Source organism: Periophthalmus magnuspinnatus, chromosome 3 (genome assembly GCF_009829125.3).
Source record: "Periophthalmus magnuspinnatus isolate fPerMag1 chromosome 3, fPerMag1.2.pri, whole genome shotgun sequence".
Classification (NCBI taxonomy): Eukaryota; Metazoa; Chordata; class Actinopteri; order Gobiiformes; family Gobiidae; genus Periophthalmus; species Periophthalmus magnuspinnatus.
Window position 1 is genome coordinate 20581544 of NC_047128.1, and position 19737 is coordinate 20601280.

Sequence of the window (19737 nt, forward strand, 5' to 3'; positions counted from 1 at the left end):
ATTACATTTGAGAGTTTTCATGCACATACTTGCTCTTGATGATGTCACAGACGGAGCAGTCACAGTGAATAGGTGTAGGTTTTGGAGTAGGAATAACAAGAGGCGGACAGTAGCTGTCGTTGGTGTGCCACTCATGAGCCATGGCCACACAGGAGGACTTTATGTGAGTGCTGGGTACGGTGCAGTCATCAGCGCGGTTATTGTCACAATTACCTGGAAGTATTCACACGGTTAGTTCAAATGAACTTAATTAATAATATATATATTAATATATAATGTATGAGATTTTATTGTCAAAGCTTTAACAATAACATCTCAACATAATCTGCAAAGATGCTAAAGTATGGGGTAATGTGAAGTTTAGCCTTCTAGCTAAACTTCTGTAAAGGGAGAGTGTAGTGTGTGACTGGGCGTACCACACTGTCCCTGAGTGTTGCCGCCAAACAGACTGAAAGGCAGATTGATGTTGAAGCTGAGCCCGGAGAAGGTGATCTTGACCTTTATTCCGGGAATGACAAGCACAGTGTTGATGCCTGTGGTGGTGATCTGGAACAGTGCAGTTTGATGTGCGCAGTATACAGTCTTGCCGTTCACCATAATCTGCAAACAAGATCATATCAAGAGAAGTTGATTTCTTTGTATAACAAAATGTGCATGTAAATTTCTTAGTTGAGGTTCAAGTATCGCACAAATGTAAAACAGGACTGTAGCATTAACAATCAGACTGCAAAAATATCACTTAAAGTTTATACCCTTGAACACATTGCTTGTTTTTTTCTTAGACTTAGACAAACTTAATTGATCCTCAAGAAAATTTACTTGGACAAAGTAGTTGAAAATAATAACAAAAGGGAAAGATTGAGGGAAAAATTTTAAAAAGTATTCCAATTAGATTTGCAATTTGTTTACAATACAGTTCACCATGCATATTATAAACAATAATAAAATTTAGGGGAGGCCGAAATCTTAACTGGTAAAGTAATCAGTGATAAATGAATTTCAGAACACATACAGGATCATATTGCAATTTTGATTCAATTGTGATACACTGTGCAGCTCTGGTGCAAACTACTCCACTTCTTACCACATTGGTGAAGATGCCATGGTGGTTTATCTGGCTCATGTAGATCGTGTATTGATGGTAAAAGACGGTGATGGAGTGAGGGCAGGTGGAGAAGTGGGAGTGTGCACACTCATTGTTAGTGATCATCACACTAAAGCCGTATCGGGGAAACACCTCCTTCACCAGCCAGTAGGAACAGCCGCCCTGAAAGTTGTAGAATGTTCCATCGAATGTCACATAGTGTGTGACGCCCCAGCCATAACAGACACCTGAAATGTTAAGATAATTTTAGTCATTGTGACACAGTTTAAATACTCCTTGTAGATACAGCACATACATCATCTGAATGAGAATATGCTTCTACAGCAAGAACTTTCTAGCTAAGGTTTCACGTGTGTTGTCGACTCTAACTTCCAGGACAACACACCAGGAGGAATGAGTATGCAGATCTACCACTCCAACAAAATCGCAAGAGCTCCCAGAACTACGACTATTGTAAAGCCCTGGGAGCACCCACAATTTGAAGAAAGGCATAAGGCACCAGGACTACCTAAAACTAACACTCTAGGATACAGTCCTGGGAGTACCCCAAACTACTTCTCCCACAGAGCCCCCCTAATAAACAGAACAACCACTCTAATGAAGCACCAGGAGCACCCAGAACTACCACTCTAATAATGGCCCATAGGAGTATCCAAAACTACCACTGTAATAAACCCACAGATGCATCCTGAACTACCACTCTGATAAAGACCTATACGAGTATCTAAAACTATCACACTAATAAAGCCCCAGGAGTACCCAGAACTACCCTTTTTATTGTTATTTTTGTAATCAGTGTGGCTCATTTTGTTCAACCCCTGTCTGACACACATTTTTGTGCAGTCTTGTATTTTAATGATATTGAATTGTTCTAGAGAAGGACCTGATTATACGCTTAAAGGATGTATTGATGCACTCACCCTACTTGTCTTAGATAAAGCCATGGGAGTACCCAGAACTAATACTCTGACAAAGCCTGGAAAGACTGTTTACTATAGCAATGTCAAAAGATAGTAACATCTGAAAAATAACTGATAAACTGATAACTTGAAAAATTCCAAGATATTAAATAAAGAACTTCTTAAGAAACCAAGTTATCAAAAACCAACAGTTCAATTGTGGACACATGGTTCATTACATGGAAACATCAGACTTACATTGACACTCATAATGCCAGCAGCAGCCACCATGGTCGTACACTTTGACTGGAGCAAAGTTGTTTGCGCACACGATTGGCTCAGGAATGGGACACTCAATGTGGGTTGTAATCACTTCACCATTTCTACAAGTTCCAATAAGGCACCCACTCTTCTTCCAGACATCTCCATCCTAAAAGAACACAAGACCGAATTATAAACATTTATTCATTACATAACTATGCATGAAATTGTGCTGTTAAAAGGTCCTATGCTCAATTTTTGGCAAAGTTTGTCTTGTCTTGAGTTATATTGTAGAAGTAGTTCTTGAAGTCAAAATATGTCTACACGCATCTACTTAGAAATAACTGTATTGTCCAATAATCAGGAAGTGTGCATTAGCATTCTAGTTATTTTTTGCTTTACCACCCCGTTTCCTCACATTTAAAATATATTTTTGAACCACCCTCACCCTGGCCCTTACCTTGAACTTCCTATGTTATACCAAATACCAGATTCTTGTTAGTTTTAAGTCATGTGATTGTGTTGTTACCTCATCAAAAAATATCCAGAGTGGTATTTGCTTTCTTTCACACATGTTTGAGTAATCCTTTATTAATAGTCTGTCTACATCTCCAAAGCTCAAAATGATCTGTACCTTGTAATGTCATGTAATGGTAGTTTTCAAGTAAACAGCTACCTTTTACCTTTAGTACAATAGAAATGGGCAATTTCAGAGCTGAAATCATCAAAATGATTCTAGTGAAGGTGTATGGAGTTTAAAAACACAGTGGAGCATTTCCTGTATTGCCACATCACAAGGTGGAACAGTGTTTTCTATTTGAGGGAAGAACTCAGCCTAAATAGCCAGGGTTTGTGTGTTAAACATTTGTGAATTAAAGAAAACACAACTCCATGTATGGTTTTGATGAGGAAACAACATTATAACATAAATCAGGAAATAGAGTAATATTTTTAAGATTCCTTTTTCCAGAATCTCAAAACTAGGACATAACCTTATCCATTACCCTACAAGCCTACAAATGTGGGAACATAGACCTGACTGAAATCTGCACTGATCTCTGAAAGTTATGAAAAGCACTTATAAACTCATTGTGGTGAATAATTAAGCAAGGAATAATAATAATAAAAAGACTGAAGACTGTAAAAATCAGGTATCAGGTAATCAGGTACAGCAAATTCTGCAGTTTTGGGCATACCTTTCTGGGTGGTTTGAGATAAAGACAGTCCTTGGTAGAGGGGGTAGTGGTCATTGTTAGGCACTGGTAATGTAGGACCACAACATCACACGACTGGTTGCAGTAGCCAATGTAACAGTAGCCCTCATAGTCTGTATAGTTGTAGACAGTTGAACCTGATAAAGAAAGAAGAAAAGTTGACATGACAAGAATTGACTGAAAGGTGAAAGATGAATTGAACTACTGAAGTAATAGTCATACCTGGAGAAAAGGCAACTCCATTGTGGATGCAGGAACAAGTTGTTGGACATTCACAGCACTTAACTCTAACCTCATAATCATAACACTCCTGCTCCAGCCCCTGTTCATTATTCTTACATATGAGGCCAACGTGTTTGTCACAGATGACGTCTTGTCCCACCTGTGAAAGGGACAGTGATGGGTATTGAGCTGCTCGGCACTCCACCGACACTGGAGCTGAACAAATGGGGAATCCAGCAGAGAGGATATCCTGGATGGACTCAACCTCCACACCACTGGGCCCCGCTGAGGGATGACCAAGGTTGAACCACTGTGACCACTCACAGGACATTTTGACTCCACCAGGACAAGGGGTTGCTGAAGGAGTTATGAGTGTTTCTTTAGGTGTAGTGGTACAGGGTGTTGTTGCGGTGGTAGCTGATGTAGTTGACAGTGTTGAGCATTCACAGCATTTCACTTTTATCTCATAATCGTAGCATTCATGTTCCAATCCCTGATCATTATTTTTACAAATTAGACCAACATGTTTGTCACAGATCACATCCTGTCCCACCTGAGAAAGGGAGAGTGATGGGTATTGAGCTGCTCTGCACTGCACAGACACTGGGTCTATACAGATGGGGAATCCAGCAGCAATGATGTCCCGAATGGACTCCACCTCCTCACCATTGGGTCCTGGTGTTGGGTGACCAAGGTTGAACCATTGCGACCACTCACACTTCATCTTTTGTCCTTCAGGGCATACAGTAGTAATGGGCAGAGTGATGGGAGTTGGAGCAGTTGTGGTGGTAGTTGACATTGTTGGACAGTCGCAGCACTTAACACGAACCTCATAATCAAAGCACTTCTGCCCATGTCCCTGTTCATCATTTTTGCATATGAGGCCAACATGTTTATCACAGATGATATCTTGTTCCAGCTGAGCAATGGACAGAGATGGGTACAGAGCTGCTCTGCACTCCACTGACACTGGCTCTGAACAGATGGGGAATCCAGCAGCAATGATGTCCCGAATGGATTCAATCTCCACACCATGGGGTGCTGGTGATGGATGTCCAAGATTGAACCATTTTGACCATGAGCAGGTCATTTTGTCCCCTCCAGGACAAGCGGTCGCTGGTGAGGTAGTTGTACAGGCTGTGGTGGTTGGTGGGACCGCTGTTGTTGTTGAAGCGGTTGGCTGTGTTGTACTACCTGGTTTGCAACACTTCATCCTTATTTCATAGTCCAAACATATAGGCGGGTACTGCTGGCTATTTTTGCACAGAAATCCAATATCTGTGGTACATGTGACTGATTGTCCCAGTTCGCTGAGTGACTTGTCTGGATGCTGGACACTTCGACACTCCACTTTGACGGGGTGCTTACAGACGTCATATCCCATGTGTAAAAGCCGCTGGATGCTCTCGTTATCCCCTCCCTTTTGGCCATACATAGGGTGATCCGTGTTGATCCAGTTGGTCCAGGAGCAGGTCTCTTCACATGGCTCTTCAGTCTGTTCTGTGGAGATAAATGAAAAGATATGATAGATTGCAACTTTGTTGTTTAAATGACATATATTACATAATTTCCATACTCTAAAGTATCTTTGTTTTGGCATTTCATGTTTCAGAACTGAGAATAATGCATATGTCCAGAAAACACACATTACTGCATCACTTGTGCTACCCTTACTTGGATTTGGTGTTAACATGCCATACTGTCAGCAGTGGGAATGAATCAGGGAAAAAAATAATAAAAATAGTTATTTAAGATTGACATGTTAATATAAGCACATAGATGGAGGTTCTCAACCTTTATCACTGGCAACCCCATAATAACAACCATTGGGATTTGTGACCCCCAAAGGCTACCTGCAAAATGCTGATGTTTGATTTTATTTTCAGGACATAGACTTTAATAAATGAATTTGGTGGGCCAAGAAATCAAAACAACAATCAAATTAACAGTTATAGAAGTGCAACCTTTCCCCTATAACGTGGTTAAAATCTTAAAATTCAGTTTCACATAACAAATGATTTTTAGGTAACTGAAAGGCATAATAAATTCCAAAGCATTGCCCTGGACTCATGTGAAGATTCTTACTGCTTGTAGTGAAGTGGAAAGGGGTAGTAATTGTGGTCGTAGAGGTCTCTGGACAGGGGTGTAAATGGCGCTCGATGGTGCCGTTATGTCCACACACAGCTGTGAGGCAGTTCCCGTGGCCATCAGTGGTATTGTACAAGACACTGCCGAAGGCGTATAAAGCACCATGATACAGGCACACACAGGCTGAAACACATACAAAAACATCAGACACACTGTACTTCAAATAGGAGGAAAAAATAGAACTGCTGTACCTTTGACGTCGAAATGGCACTGGATGGTAGTGGATTCACAAGTACTAGAGGGAAAAAAGTATATTATAATCGTTTAAAATTCATAAGTATATAAAAGTCTTGGCATGCAGCATTATGATGAGACTTACCATACGTAACAGTTTTGGGATGTTGGCACGGTGTCACTATTGTTAAAATGTGTTCCTTTGTGATCGTAGCAACCGCACTGGTCCTTGGCAACACAGGTCATGGCAACCTCATCAAAGTATGGCTGTGCAGGAGGGCATCTGGGGTAGCAACCTGTTTAAAGACATATATGTAGTTAAAAGGGGCGCTATGCCACAAAACATCTCCATCGAGACAAGCAAGTGCCGGATTCCCCACCAGAATAATTGTTAAATTTAAAGGGCATTGTTGGATATTTATGAAGACAGTGCAAGTGAGTGCTTACCTTCTAGAGGAGGGATGTTGGTGGGGCAGAGACCAGAGGGGTTCCTGCAGGTTTTCATACAAGGTGCACCACAGGGCTTGTAGTGCCACTCACACTCGTCTGGAGGGTTGTAGTAATCACAGAAGATCGCTGGAAAAATATAAAATTACATTAATGGACCATACTTAATATCAAGGTAGAGTAGCCAAAAATTATATTCTGCCCACTTCAGCTAAAAAAATATGTACCGGTACTAAATTGCATGCATAAAATAGTTTGGTAAATAAAGGATGGAAACATGTTGTGCCATGAGCTAGCCTGGAGTGTAAAAGCTGTGTGTGGACTCACGGCAGAAGTCTGGGGTTCTCCACTCCACACAGATACCAGCCTCGTTACAGGCCTCAGCATACACAGCCACAGCTGTGCACAAACACTCACAGTCTCCCCCAGTGTCACAGGAGCAGGTGTCAAACACGCAAGCGTCATAGTAAGAACCTGGATCCACCTGTAGACCACATGTTCACAGCTTTTAGAAATAAATTCAACCACAACAGCCACACTATTCCATATAAATAATGCAGGTCCAATGCATTATATGTAATTATGCACTCAAAACTTGAATGTTTTCTGTATGTTTCCAAATTTGTAAGTATTTCATACAGAACTTTTTTTTATCTACTTAAGAAGATTGTTACATTTTTATAATCTGATTTAAAAAAAAAATACTACAGAGAAATACTACAAGTGTACTAAAAAAGTAAACTTAACAGACACAGAACAACCCAATAAGCTGATAGTTCACTATTGGAAAATAAATGTATCGCACTTTGTAAGAATGCTTTTTTTAAAAATTCCAAAAAAAATTCCATACGTTTAATATCACTGAAAATTCTCTGACATGTGAGGACATAATCCTGATATAGTTGCAGTGTATTGCATTGCTTTCAATTTTAGTGATAGACCAGACCCTCCTCAAAAAACATTCTACACTGAACCCCCAAAGCCAGAAACATACATGTAAACATACATTTCCTTGACGCAGCCAAATATGACAAAGTAGTTATACTTACAGTGGCGTGGCAGGCAGAGAAGACCTGGCTGTGGAGGATGCTGCACTGCTTGTGGGCCCAGGGCAGCCGGTGGGGGTTGGCCATGCATGGGCTCGGGATAGCATGTTCATCAGGGCAGTTTGGAGAGTCCTTCCAGCTGTTCCCAAACACCAGAGGGTTGATGACTGTGGCTCCGCAGCGAGTGGTCATGTCGTTGTTGGCATTACCATCATAGTTCCCACACAATCCACACACATGGCCCTGGCAGCCAGTTGGAATAAGAACATTTATATTTCAGAAGGATGCAAAATTGTCTGTTTCCATAAAAATTAACTATTTTAAATATTTTTTAATGGTGAAAACTCCTCAAAATTCACATATAACATGAAGCAGAAATGCATGAACAAGTCACATTCATGTGACATTCCAACATTATAGAATCCCTATAGTTTAAACTGAACTGGACGACAGGCAGAAATTTCCATTTAGCTGTCAAACTGTAGATTTGTTGACTTTTTTATGGTTAATATTTCTATAATTATTGGGCCTATTCACATGAAATAAAAACTGGCTCAAAGTTGGATGTATTCTCTGTCATTCATTTAAAATGCTTTTTAAATAATAACTTCGGAAAGCTGTGGTGTTATTCAATCCTAAATACATTGTGTCTGTCAGTTAAAAAGATGTTAAACTCAGATTAATATAGCAAGCTTGTGGACTTAAGATAAACAGTTTATATCATGCCATCGTGAAATTGTAAAATTCTGGATTTACGGGGTTCAGTTTTTACAATTAGATCAAAATTTCAGATGGAGAGCAAGGACCAATATTTCTCTGCTGGGGAAAAATGTTTCTCCTTTTTTATACAAAGTATTGAGAATGATTAACATGATGGAAAATTAGTAAATGATAGCCTAACTTTGTAAATATTTGAAATTAGTGATTCTTCATTCATGAATTTTTGTATAAGCAGAGTGTACCTTGTATATGGGGCTGAGTTTGACAAAGAGGATGGTTTTGCGGTCCCAGATGAGGGTGAGTCCGTTGTTGACCTCAATGACCAGATAGAGTCCCATGGTGTAGATGTGATACGGAGCCTGTGATCCCTGCAGCTCGTAGTCGCCCTGGGTTAGAACCAGCTCGGAGTCCTGTACACCACAACAACCACCAAGACACACTTACAAAGCTGTATTCCCAACCAGTCTCAACCATCACAATCTGGATAAATACTGAACCTGAAGGAAGATCTTGATGGTCTTGGAACAGGTGGTGCCAGTGGTTCCACAGGGGTTGTTCTCAATCACCACTCTGAAGGAGCCCCCGGTGTTACTGCAGTAGTCCTACAAAACACAACATTCGGTTTAATGCTCTGCCCCCTTTAAACTTCAACCAGGGTGGTTTGAGTACTTGTTTGTTAAAAATAAATACCAGATACAAATTGATAAGGTATTTATTTGTGCAGGTATGGATACTATAAATGGTGTTGATCTTTTTTCAAAAGCAATATAAGATTACTGTAAATTTAAAGAAGAAAAAAAAACTGACAATCATGAATTTTATAAGGTTTTTCCTCATCATTAGTTAGTGTTGTGAATTTATATATGAATCACGCATGTTTGAGTAATCTTGTATTGGCTTTTTGACTCTAGGCCAGCAGCACAAAATCAGTCCTGTAGTTTTGAACAAGTCAATGTAAAATAGGCACCTACAATATTGAGATGATAAAAGAGACAGGAGTTCAATACATATAGAACTAGCGTGACATCAGTGTCCTATGTAATGTGCCCAGAAACCACTGAGCTGTGCATTTGAGTACCTGGACCAAGATGTACTCGCAGTTCCCATTAAATGTGAAGTGGTGGTGGTCAAAAGTTTGGTAATGTCCATCTCCATACACTGTACATGTGCTGTCACACAACATCTGAGTGCATTCCCACATTCTGTTTTTACACACGCTGAAACGAGAAAAAGATTCAGCTCAGGTTGAAAATAAGATAAGCAGGACAACAAGAAGAACCCTGATGTGTGGTGCTTGGACTTACCAGGTGTTGCAGTCCAATTTGATGGTCTGTCCAGGGGAGTACGAGATCCCGTTGTGGACACAGGGACACGCCTCTGGTTTGATGCAGCCTTTGTGGTCATCAGAGATCATTCCCAATGGACACATGCAGCCGGATGTGCAGCCAGAGCTTACCTAAACACCATAAAACACATTAGACACATAAGACACATTAGATCCAAGTATCAGCCATTTCTCAAAATTCATTCTAACAAGTTTCTATTGTCTAATGGCATAGTACTTCAAAGTGCATATGACAGATTAGAGTCATTTCACTACAACATAGTTAATATAACTAATAATTAGTAACATAATAATTAGTTAACATTATGTAAATTATCCCTGCATTTTGGACAGAATTTACTAACCCACCCAACTAAGTCATAACTAGAAAAATATAAACCTGACATATGCATTTTAAGTACAGTAAGCAGTGTACTCAGAGATACAAAGATTTCAAACTCAATTTTGATGCCAAGGAATAGGCTTGATACTCAATACAGACTTTTTATGCAAAATATTCAATGTTTAAAAATGTTCTTATACTGTAATTTTCAACACACTTTATGTTTTTATATTGTCATATACTAGTTCTGGTAAAGCTTGAGATCGTTCAAAAACAGTTCAGGAAAGGTCAAATCTCTAGTTTTGTTACTAGTTTTAACACTGATCAGTATGTGACTTTTGATACTTTTGAAAACCATATAAAGCAGAGGGTACTCACACAGGCGGAGTCCAGCGTAGCACAGCTCTTCTCACACTCTTTGCCTTTAGCGGGCAAGCCATGTTCAGAGCAGTTGAAATAGACCAGGGGAGGATCACATATCACTGCAACACAATACAAAGCATTGGTGTTTAGATCTTGGTACAATTTAAACAAGAATTTGTAACACTAGATATGCAATAATATTAGAAAAATTCTGTTTGGAATATTTGAAAAATCAGTACAAAGTAATCAATCTAAGTAAATAGCCCCTTTAAAAGAAAATGAATTTGTACGGCGCACACAAATACAACAAAAAGCTTTTTAAAGGTGCAGTATGTTACTATGCACTATGTTTTTATTAACCCAAGTACCATCGTCATTGGGTTGTATTATTTTGTCGTTTCAAGAGAATTGGTGCATTGTTGACTTGGTGCACATGAATACTGAACATTTTACAAATTTAAATAAATGGGATTCCTGCTTAACCTGAAGTGCCACCCAGTGAAAGTGCAGTTTAGTAGCATTTAGAGGCAAGTGGATAGGGCAGAATAAGGTCAATAATGTACAAGTTTGAGCTATTTCACTCTGCATGTCACAATGAATGGCTCAGCTTACCTGGAGGTATAGTCTGTCCAACACAGCTGAGGGAGCCATCTCTACAGGTGCTATAGAAACATGCAGGAACATTATTAATGTGCCATCTTTTTTCAGAGTTAATTACTATAAAATAACAATTAGAATAAATATAATCTACAATACTTCAAACATACATGGGCACATATTTTAAGTCACGGATGATCATAGGTAACTGTCAAAATTCTCAGCATTAGCGTTCGTACCAGATAGCGTTCTCTATCACCACCACCTGTCCCGCTGGCACTACCATGTCCTGGTAGTAGCAGGGGCACATCTTGGGAGGGACACAGTTCCCAGAGTCATCCAGGTAAGTCCCGGGGATGCATACGCAGCCATCCACGGGCAAGAAAGACAGATGACAGCCAGGCTCAGAGGAAGACCTGCAGCGGCATGTACCAGGACCAGAGGTGATGTTGTAGGAGTACACCATCCCTTTAGGGCACGAGCTGGAGTATTTCCCTATGCACAGAGGTTTACACTTCATTTCTGAACTAAATAACACAGATGGAGAGAAATAAGCACTTATAAACCACCTTTTTATAAATGGCACAATGCCTTTGGGTTCAGCAATTTCCTATTTTTGATTTGTAATTTTGGTTTAAAATTAAGTGTTTTTCAGAGTGCACTTCTAGTCCTGGGTAATTATAATTCTCGTTTTGTGTTACTCTTGTATTGAGCTATCATGATTTTCAATGTTGCTTATGTTAAAATTTGCATATTTTGAGTTTGCCTATAACCACAGCTACTGGTCCATAACTGTCGGTACTGTTACATCATTTGTCCATATATTTGTCAATATACAGTAGTTGTGTTTCGGATCCCTTACCACAAAGCACGTCTCTCCAACCTGAGATGCAGACCCCAGCTGCTGAACAGGCATGGACATAGGAGGACACAGCTGCACACATGCAGTCCTCACTCCGTTCGCAGTTACAGCTGTCGTACGTGCACCTCTGAAACATCAAATACAGTTTATATTGGCCTGTGCATATGATAAAATCTGTGCGCATGAAGGTTATGTGCGTGCCACTCACCTGATAGTAGGGATCAGGGCAGACCGCTGTGTGGCAGGGGGCAAACACTCCCTCTTTGTCTATCAGTTGGGTGCACCAGTGCTGGGCGAATTGCTCTAGAATCCCACATTCAGTCATAAGAACAAATATCTCTCTATCATACAGAAAAACTCTACTCAACTACAAAGAACAGAAAACACCACCATAATCGATAAACTCAATCCAACATACTAACTCCACTAACATTAGAGACATATTATACTTTTAGCTGCTACAAAGTTATAATCTATGACATCCGGGGATCAGTATTTTAAATTTTGAACATTTTAAATTAGTAATATTGATGAAATTGATACAATTTCTTAAAAATAACAACTTTGCTAACTTTTGGTTGAAAATGGCCCTAATTTTCACTGGCCCCTTCACAGTGCCACTATAGATGTTATCACAGCAAAGTGTAGCTACTAGCTAGTGGCAAACAGCTGATTTATTTTTTTTGAGCTACACTACGCAACACTGCTGAATCCTAAGTGTATCATGATTAAGAAAAAAACCCAACAAAACAAGTAGTAAGTACTAAGTAGTGGGCATGTATAGGGGGGTCGTGTTCTTGAATGCGGGAGAATAAAGATGCATGAATTTTGGGTAAATGAGAAAAGGAAATTATTATATCACGATTAAAAGCCTTTAAAAGTTGATTTTGCATAATATGTCTTTTTTGATACACTTCACGCACAACAGTGATAATCTCTGCTGCCACTCCATACCATTATCGTGGCTCAGGGTGCAGGGGTCCTGGTACACAGGCCTCACGTCCATGCAGCTGGCACAGGTCTTCCAGCTGTTTGCGAAGCCTGTGGCCGTGGCATCCTCCACTCCACTCAGCTTCAGGAAATCGTCCGCCTGGTTACCGTTAAAGTTTCCACACAAACCTGAAGTGCACATATTGAATCTCATTTAGATGATTTAGTCTCATTATAAAACAGTACTTAAGAAAATAATAACATTCATCAATTTACTGGAGTTTAGCAAATAAGGGCACGCAACAGGATTTTTTTTTTTTTTTACATAAGGCACCCACAAAGCTTGAAATGGCCCTGTGTACAAACCAGGACAGTATTCACTTGTTCTACTGTTATTTCAATGTAAAGCAATGTTTCTTACCTTAGACTATGGATCTCTAAATGTGTTTGTATTATGTGTTTGCATGTCAACAAAATGAACCAAGAAATTTAAACCTGGCCCAATCCATTTCTCAGATTATTATCTCATATATGTGCAATTTTGGCCATTTTTACACATAAAAAGCCTTATTTTCAACAATGTTTTTTTACATGTTGAAAAATGTGTAATACATTTGTTCTTAAATTTGTATGTAACCTATAGAATATGTTCCAGATTGATACCTCTCAATATGAAAAAAAATCACTGCAGATGAATTTTTCTTATTGACCTGCACCTAAATTTAAATTAAATGATCTTTATTCTTTATTTGAATCCCCATTAGCCTCCAACCATAGACAATCTTGACTATAAATTTGTTCCCATACTGAGTAGGTGTAAATCAGATTATGGACATACCGCACAGCTTAGCTTTGTGTTGGCTCTGCACTGTGATGAAGAGCTGCATGATGGGCTGCAGCTGCACCTCCAGAAGCACACCCACGGAGGTCTGCACCAGGATGTAGAAGGACGAGGCTTGGAAGGCTGTCACTCCCACTGCAACCAAAAAACAAAAAAAACATTCATGCATGGCCCCCAAATAAATATTATTTTGTGATTGGATCTAACTAGAACCTTGTTTTGCTTAGGATTGCCAGATATGGAAAAAACAAGCAAAAGGTATATGAAAAGAAGCCCAAAACAAGAGACAGAGTACCTGTTCTACTTCTGGTTGTCCTGCACAGTCATTAAGGCCTGCCAATTTAGAGAATTCTCCATTTCTCATTGGTGCATAATAAATTGTATGGAAAGTGAAGACAAGAACAGAAGGCCCAGTCCTTATGTAAAACATTGCTGTATTTTGCTCAGAAAAAACAGCAAACTCAAAATGCATAAGGGATTTTAAACTACCTAAAAAAACAAAGACTGGTACTACATGTAAGCACATTTAATTTAAAATAACATTTAAAAGCTATATTTTCTGGCAAAGGGTACACCACCTGTTTATCTGGAAATGTTATTCACATTGCCTGAAATGTTCCACTGAATAGCATTAACCTTATTTATCTCCATGGATGCAACATATGAAAGAACGTTACAGTCAAAGCATAAAGCAATAATATCTTCATGGAAACAAGAAGAAAAGACAAATAGTACCCATTTTGAGCTGGTCACCATTACTGCAGACAACCACCTATCTCTCAGTAAAAAAAAGAAAAAAAGTGTAAATTGACCTGTAGAGAATGGCAGCTGGGCATAGATGCCGTTGACATACACCTTCCCGTTGGCTTTGATGGTGAGAACGTGGGCCCCTCCTTGCAGAGCCAGGACCACAGCCCTCAGACATGTCTCTGTCTCAGACAGACCACACTGCTTCAGCTCTGCCTGGACTACAAACTGATCCCCATGGCAGTCCTGACAACATGTTAGACACATTATAAAGTGTTATGAAATACTTTATTACTTTCTAATACATTTTAAGGCATTAAAGAGGACATATGCGTTATTTATTATTAAGCAATTATATATGTAGCCTCAAGCCTCAAATGCAGGACAACACAGGATTACTCAAATTTGAAACATCTTAGCATTGGAATTTGACATGTAATAATAATAATAATAATAATAATAATAATAATAATAATAATAATAATAATAATAATAATAATAATAATATAAACAAGTAATTTGATCAGTTGGTGTCTGCACCCTTTTCTGGGCAGTGTGGAGTAAAGCAATTTAACTCAAACATCAGCTGCCAACTAGAGTTAAAAACAAACACTTGTCTGCATTTAAATCATTTTCCTTGTTGTGTTGGAAGATTTGGTTCACACCAATAATTAAAGGCGCATTGATCTTAAGTGTATGTGTGTATAAAGCAGTAGCGTCATGTTACCTTGGCCATGGTGTAGGAGCAGTCTCCATGGAAGGTGTAGGTCTTTCCATCAAACGTGGTGATGTGGGCCCCTCCCTCCACAGAGCAGGTGCCTGGGCAGTTGCTCTCTGTACACGTCCACTGGCCACTCTCACACACACTGCACAAAAGGTTTTAGAACACTGCAGCTTACAAATATGTTTTTATGTATTAAATTAACACTTGTGAATGACAAATTATTTCTCACCACTTGGTGCACTTGGTGGTGTAGCTCTGCCCAGGGGCGTAATGCTGACCGTTGTAGGTGCAGGAGCATTCTTTCAGTGGGATACACCCCTTTCCAGTCAGGTCATCCAGCACTGTGCCTGTGTAGTTTCACACAAGAGCTGCTCACACAGACATGTATGCACACACGAAATAGTGCACTGTTTCCTATTATAAAATATCATAAGATCTCATATCTTGTTATATTATATAGAAAACATGTAGCTTTTTAACACACAGCTCAAGTTTCTGAGAGACGATGACCCCACACAGAAGTAGGGGGTAGAGTAGCCAATAACTGTACTCCAGTAAGAGTAAATATAAATAATATATAAATATTGGAAGAAAGAATCACATAATATTGCCACCATAACGTTTTTGTCATGATAGCCTTACTTTGAAAAGTTACTCAAGTAAATGTAGCTGGGTAAATATAACTGAGTACTACCCACCTCTGGGGATAGAACAATATGCTGCATTAGCTTATGTCCGATACCAATGTGCACTATGCCAGTGTGTCTTACCGTCAGGGCAGAAGCAGCCGTCCATGCAGTGCTCGTCACTGGTGCTGCTGGCCTCAGGGTTGGAGCAGGTGTCCATCACTGGGCTGGAACATTCTCTGTGCTCCATCTTCAGAGGACAGGTCTTCCCTGAGCACACACACCAGCAGGGAGCACAAGAGGTTAATTCACAGAGAACATCACATACTGTACACACCAGCAAGCAGTGTAACAATCATCTAATTGATCAGACAAATACCCCGACACACCAACACACAAACCGTTGGCATTTTGTTAGTTAGGACATACTAACATAATTTAAAGTGCAATTGAATAGTATTTGAAAATGTTCAAATTTTCAATTTCAAAATGTTCTATAAATCTGACATCCTCCTCAAGATGTTTTTTGAGGGTTTTGGAAATCCATATCATTAAAATAAGAAAATATGATCTGATTACATTTTTATGGTAATGAAGGAGCACTTCCATAGCTTGAAACTCAATAGGGAAATTTGGCTCTTGTCATACACCATCTGATTGTATGACATCTACACATTTTAAAATTAGAAAAGAACAAATACAACAGTAGTGTATAGTTGTGAATACTTACAGCAGAGCTTCTCGTGCCTCCAGTGGCCGGGATTCCCTCCTGCTCGGGCACACTGTCTAGAGAACTCAGAGAGCGTGTTACAGAGGCAGCCAGACAAAGTGTGCTCAGAAGAGCCAGCCGTGCATAGGCAGGCATCATGGACACAGGCTGACAGGAAGGAGTCCACGTCCAGGTGAGGGCGACACGGGGTGAGGGCGGGGGAGTAGAAGAGGCGTTCACACACAGGCCGCTGCAACACACAACTCTGTCAGATACATGGCTCACGCCGGGACATTACATCCACATTCATAGTACTTAACAAAATCATATTTAAGATTTGGCTAGAAATCTTTCCTAGTTTTGTCTAGCTTTCCAATTGTCGTGAAGGTTATAATTTTGCTCCCTTGTACAACATGAGCAGCAGAGACATAGAAGTAATTCCAAAACTGTTACAAAGTAAACATACTGTAAACAAGGGTCAAAGCTCGTCTAATTCACACCATAGTTATTATTTCACAGATAAAAATATTTTACAACATCTTTATATTCTTAAATAAATGCTCAAATAGTCAGAACATGTGTTAAATTTACCACAGGTACTATGCCACCAAATTAAAGGCTAACTGTAAACTTTACCATTAGCTCCATCCTTAACCAGACTAATCACAACTCTGGCCTTAATATGTTAAGGCCTAGGGCAAGTTGTATGTGGGATGTTATTGATTTGTCTGATATTCACCAGTATGACATAGACTTTTTTCAGCAAGCCATTTTTATTGGCTACCTATTTATATATTTGCTGCCTAACTATGACCAATCATAACAAATATATTTGCTGCCTAACTATGACCAATCATAACAAAAACAAAATGCTTAACAGGCGACGCTGAATATTGGCAGATAGATGCAAATTCTGGAAAGGAAGAAATGAAGTGGGTGGGAGTGAGGGAAAATGATGTAGAGGAGGATAGGAGACAGTGTGGACAGAAGGAACAGAGGACACATACTGACCATATGATCACAGCTGGGAGGGGTAGGGTCTGGGTCAGTCTCAGGGCAGCTCTCCGTCGGTCCATCCATCCTCCACAGATTTGCAAAATCCCCCAGCAGCATTTTGACTCCTATTCAAGATAATGTTAAGGTAACATAAATTAAATATGAATAGAACAAATGGTAAATGAAATAAATGGTGGATGTCAGTGTTGGTATAAATAGTTAGTTCTTACTATTCATAATAACAAATATTAATGTGTTAAGATATTTTTTCCCATCAATGTGATGTTTAAGGTGCATAATATAACTTTTCAGTTGGAGGGTCTGCCACTTGTCATCATGGAGGTTTTATTTTGTAGCTGAGTTCTGTGGAGAGGCATGCATGTTTTCAATGTATTTTGATCAATAAAAACACCCATATTTAATAAATGCAGGATAATTAAGTAAATGCCCATACAGGATTCTAGGAAACAATAACATCTCAATGAAGACAAGCAAGTGGCAGAGCCCCCACCAGAAGGAGTGTATCTTTGATGCAGATGCACTGACCATGGCTGTAGAACTCGTTGAGTGGAACACCATTGAAGTCTCCACAGAGTCCACACGTCTGGCTCTGGTATTTGCTATCCACTTCTACCTGAAGGATAAAATATACATATATATATTTTATGAACATGTCTGTGTGATCCCTCAGTCGTCCAGGTAGGATCCATAGCAAAAGAAAAATGTAATTCTGTCAACTGGATAAACGTTTTTGTCCTGTTTTTTGGTTTATTGAGCTATAATAAGTGTAAACTGTGCCCTAGTCATATTTTGCAAATGAAATTGTTCAGGCACCTAACAGGTGTGAGAGCACCCATTAGGAGCCTTAAGCAAAATATAACTCAGGCAAAGAAACTGTAAACAAATGTGTGTTGTAAACAAAGGTGTGTTAATTTCAGTGTAGTTAGCGCCTCCCTTCAGACAGGTATAAAGCAAGGCAAACAATCTTTTGCTATATTTATGAACATTTACATAGTATAGTAATAGCAGAGAACAACATATAACTGTTTGATTAAATTGTCCTTACTGTGTATAAAACTGTTAGTACTTTAGACCTTTTACAAAGATGTCCAAAAATGCATGAATTTTGTATTTCTTTTACAGTTCATGTTGCAATCTAGTCTCAACCATCTAAATTGTGTCCAATGAACTGAATATTGATTTTAAAATACATTTCAAAACTAATCACTTTTACAAATGCAATCATAAAAATACAATTATTGAATATTTTCTTACAAGTAAAGAGTCCGGGCTCCACAGGGCGAGCAGTCCCAGCTTGGCCTTGACTTTGATGTAGGCGTGGCTCCGCTCCACGTGTACTCCGGCCTGGCTCACAGGCAACACAGCTCTGCACACACAAGAACAGTTTTGAAAATACAAATAGATTTTACTTTAAACTTTTGCATTTCCTAGCTTTACCAGTAGCTAATAGGCCTCTATAAGATCCAATAACCAAATAAAACAGTTTAAGAGCCCCACACCAGACAGATATAAAACTCAGAGAAAAAAGGTCCTTAAATGTTTTTGATTTTTGTCCAACTAAAACTTAAATATGTACCATGTCATATTTCACCATCGGTTTGTCTTCATGGAGATGTCATTACTTTGCCTGTAATGTGCTAAGGTATGGCATTAAACTCTTTTATCTCCATGGAGACAAGCAGGTAACACCACCAGGCCACATTATAGATCAGTTCTGTAGAGATGCGAGCCAACTCACAATATTTTTCAGCAGTAAAATCACATGTAACTGAATAAAAACTCACGATTCCCCATTGACAAGAACGTCGTCGATTGTGATCTCCACAGACACCCCGTCCAGATTGAAGAGCACCCTGGTGATGATGGGCCGACCATCCGTGCCTTGCCCCCTGCGCACCTGCACGCTGAAGTCCTGGTATGAGCTGGAGCAGGAGGACGTCAGCAAGTAGTTACAGTCTGACTTCAGCTGGTACAGGTCTCCATCAAACGTCTTAAAGTGATAGTTTCCCCACGTGCTGCAGACCTGACAGCTGCGGACTGAGCTCACACCTGGAGGACAGCACAGAGGCAGAGGTTAAATCAGGGCAAAATGAATCACTGCTTTTGTTAGCACAGAATCACAAACTCATAGTCAGTATCCAAAGGAGCGGTGCAAGAAACACAAATGTTCAAATCGTTTCATATTAACATAAAGCTTTTGTCACTTGTAAACTTACTCACAGTGGGAAGAGTAAACAAAACTAAGAGTATTGTTACTTCAGTAAATCAAGTAAATGTAGCTGGGTAATTGTAACTACGCACCATGTGAGTAATCTGGATTCTTTCAGATTGTCCACACGTGTGCAGGTTTTGACAAGAAAATTGTGAAGAGAAGTGAAAACTAATATGGCAACTACAACTGTCCAATTAACTGACACA

General features: G+C 39.5%; 1 protein-coding gene across 1 annotated transcript in view; it reads right to left on the reverse strand.

The window, feature by feature from the left end:
* LOC117388152 (mucin-5AC-like) overlaps positions 1-19737 on the reverse strand; it is a 29343-nt gene that overhangs the window by 9143 nt on the left and 463 nt on the right. The window contains exons 3-34 of the mRNA XM_033985629.2: positions 19104-19368; positions 18574-18685; positions 17845-17932; positions 17314-17423; positions 16324-16552; positions 15738-15863; positions 15197-15314; positions 14971-15109; positions 14309-14489; positions 13494-13631; positions 12680-12844; positions 11934-12028; positions 11726-11852; positions 11103-11358; positions 10879-10928; positions 10282-10385; positions 9541-9692; positions 9315-9453; positions 8734-8838; positions 8479-8646; positions 7520-7759; positions 6798-6954; positions 6471-6599; positions 6169-6319; positions 6041-6084; positions 5787-5972; positions 3702-5201; positions 3462-3616; positions 2263-2434; positions 1085-1332; positions 417-600; positions 30-213 (exon numbers count right to left, since the gene is read on the reverse strand). Coding sequence (XP_033841520.1) covers positions 30-213; positions 417-600; positions 1085-1332; positions 2263-2434; positions 3462-3616; positions 3702-5201; positions 5787-5972; positions 6041-6084; positions 6169-6319; positions 6471-6599; positions 6798-6954; positions 7520-7759; positions 8479-8646; positions 8734-8838; positions 9315-9453; positions 9541-9692; positions 10282-10385; positions 10879-10928; positions 11103-11358; positions 11726-11852; positions 11934-12028; positions 12680-12844; positions 13494-13631; positions 14309-14489; positions 14971-15109; positions 15197-15314; positions 15738-15863; positions 16324-16552; positions 17314-17423; positions 17845-17932; positions 18574-18685; positions 19104-19368 — 6217 coding nt within the window. The remainder of the gene's footprint in view (positions 1-29; positions 214-416; positions 601-1084; positions 1333-2262; positions 2435-3461; positions 3617-3701; positions 5202-5786; positions 5973-6040; positions 6085-6168; positions 6320-6470; positions 6600-6797; positions 6955-7519; positions 7760-8478; positions 8647-8733; positions 8839-9314; positions 9454-9540; positions 9693-10281; positions 10386-10878; positions 10929-11102; positions 11359-11725; positions 11853-11933; positions 12029-12679; positions 12845-13493; positions 13632-14308; positions 14490-14970; positions 15110-15196; positions 15315-15737; positions 15864-16323; positions 16553-17313; positions 17424-17844; positions 17933-18573; positions 18686-19103; positions 19369-19737) is intronic.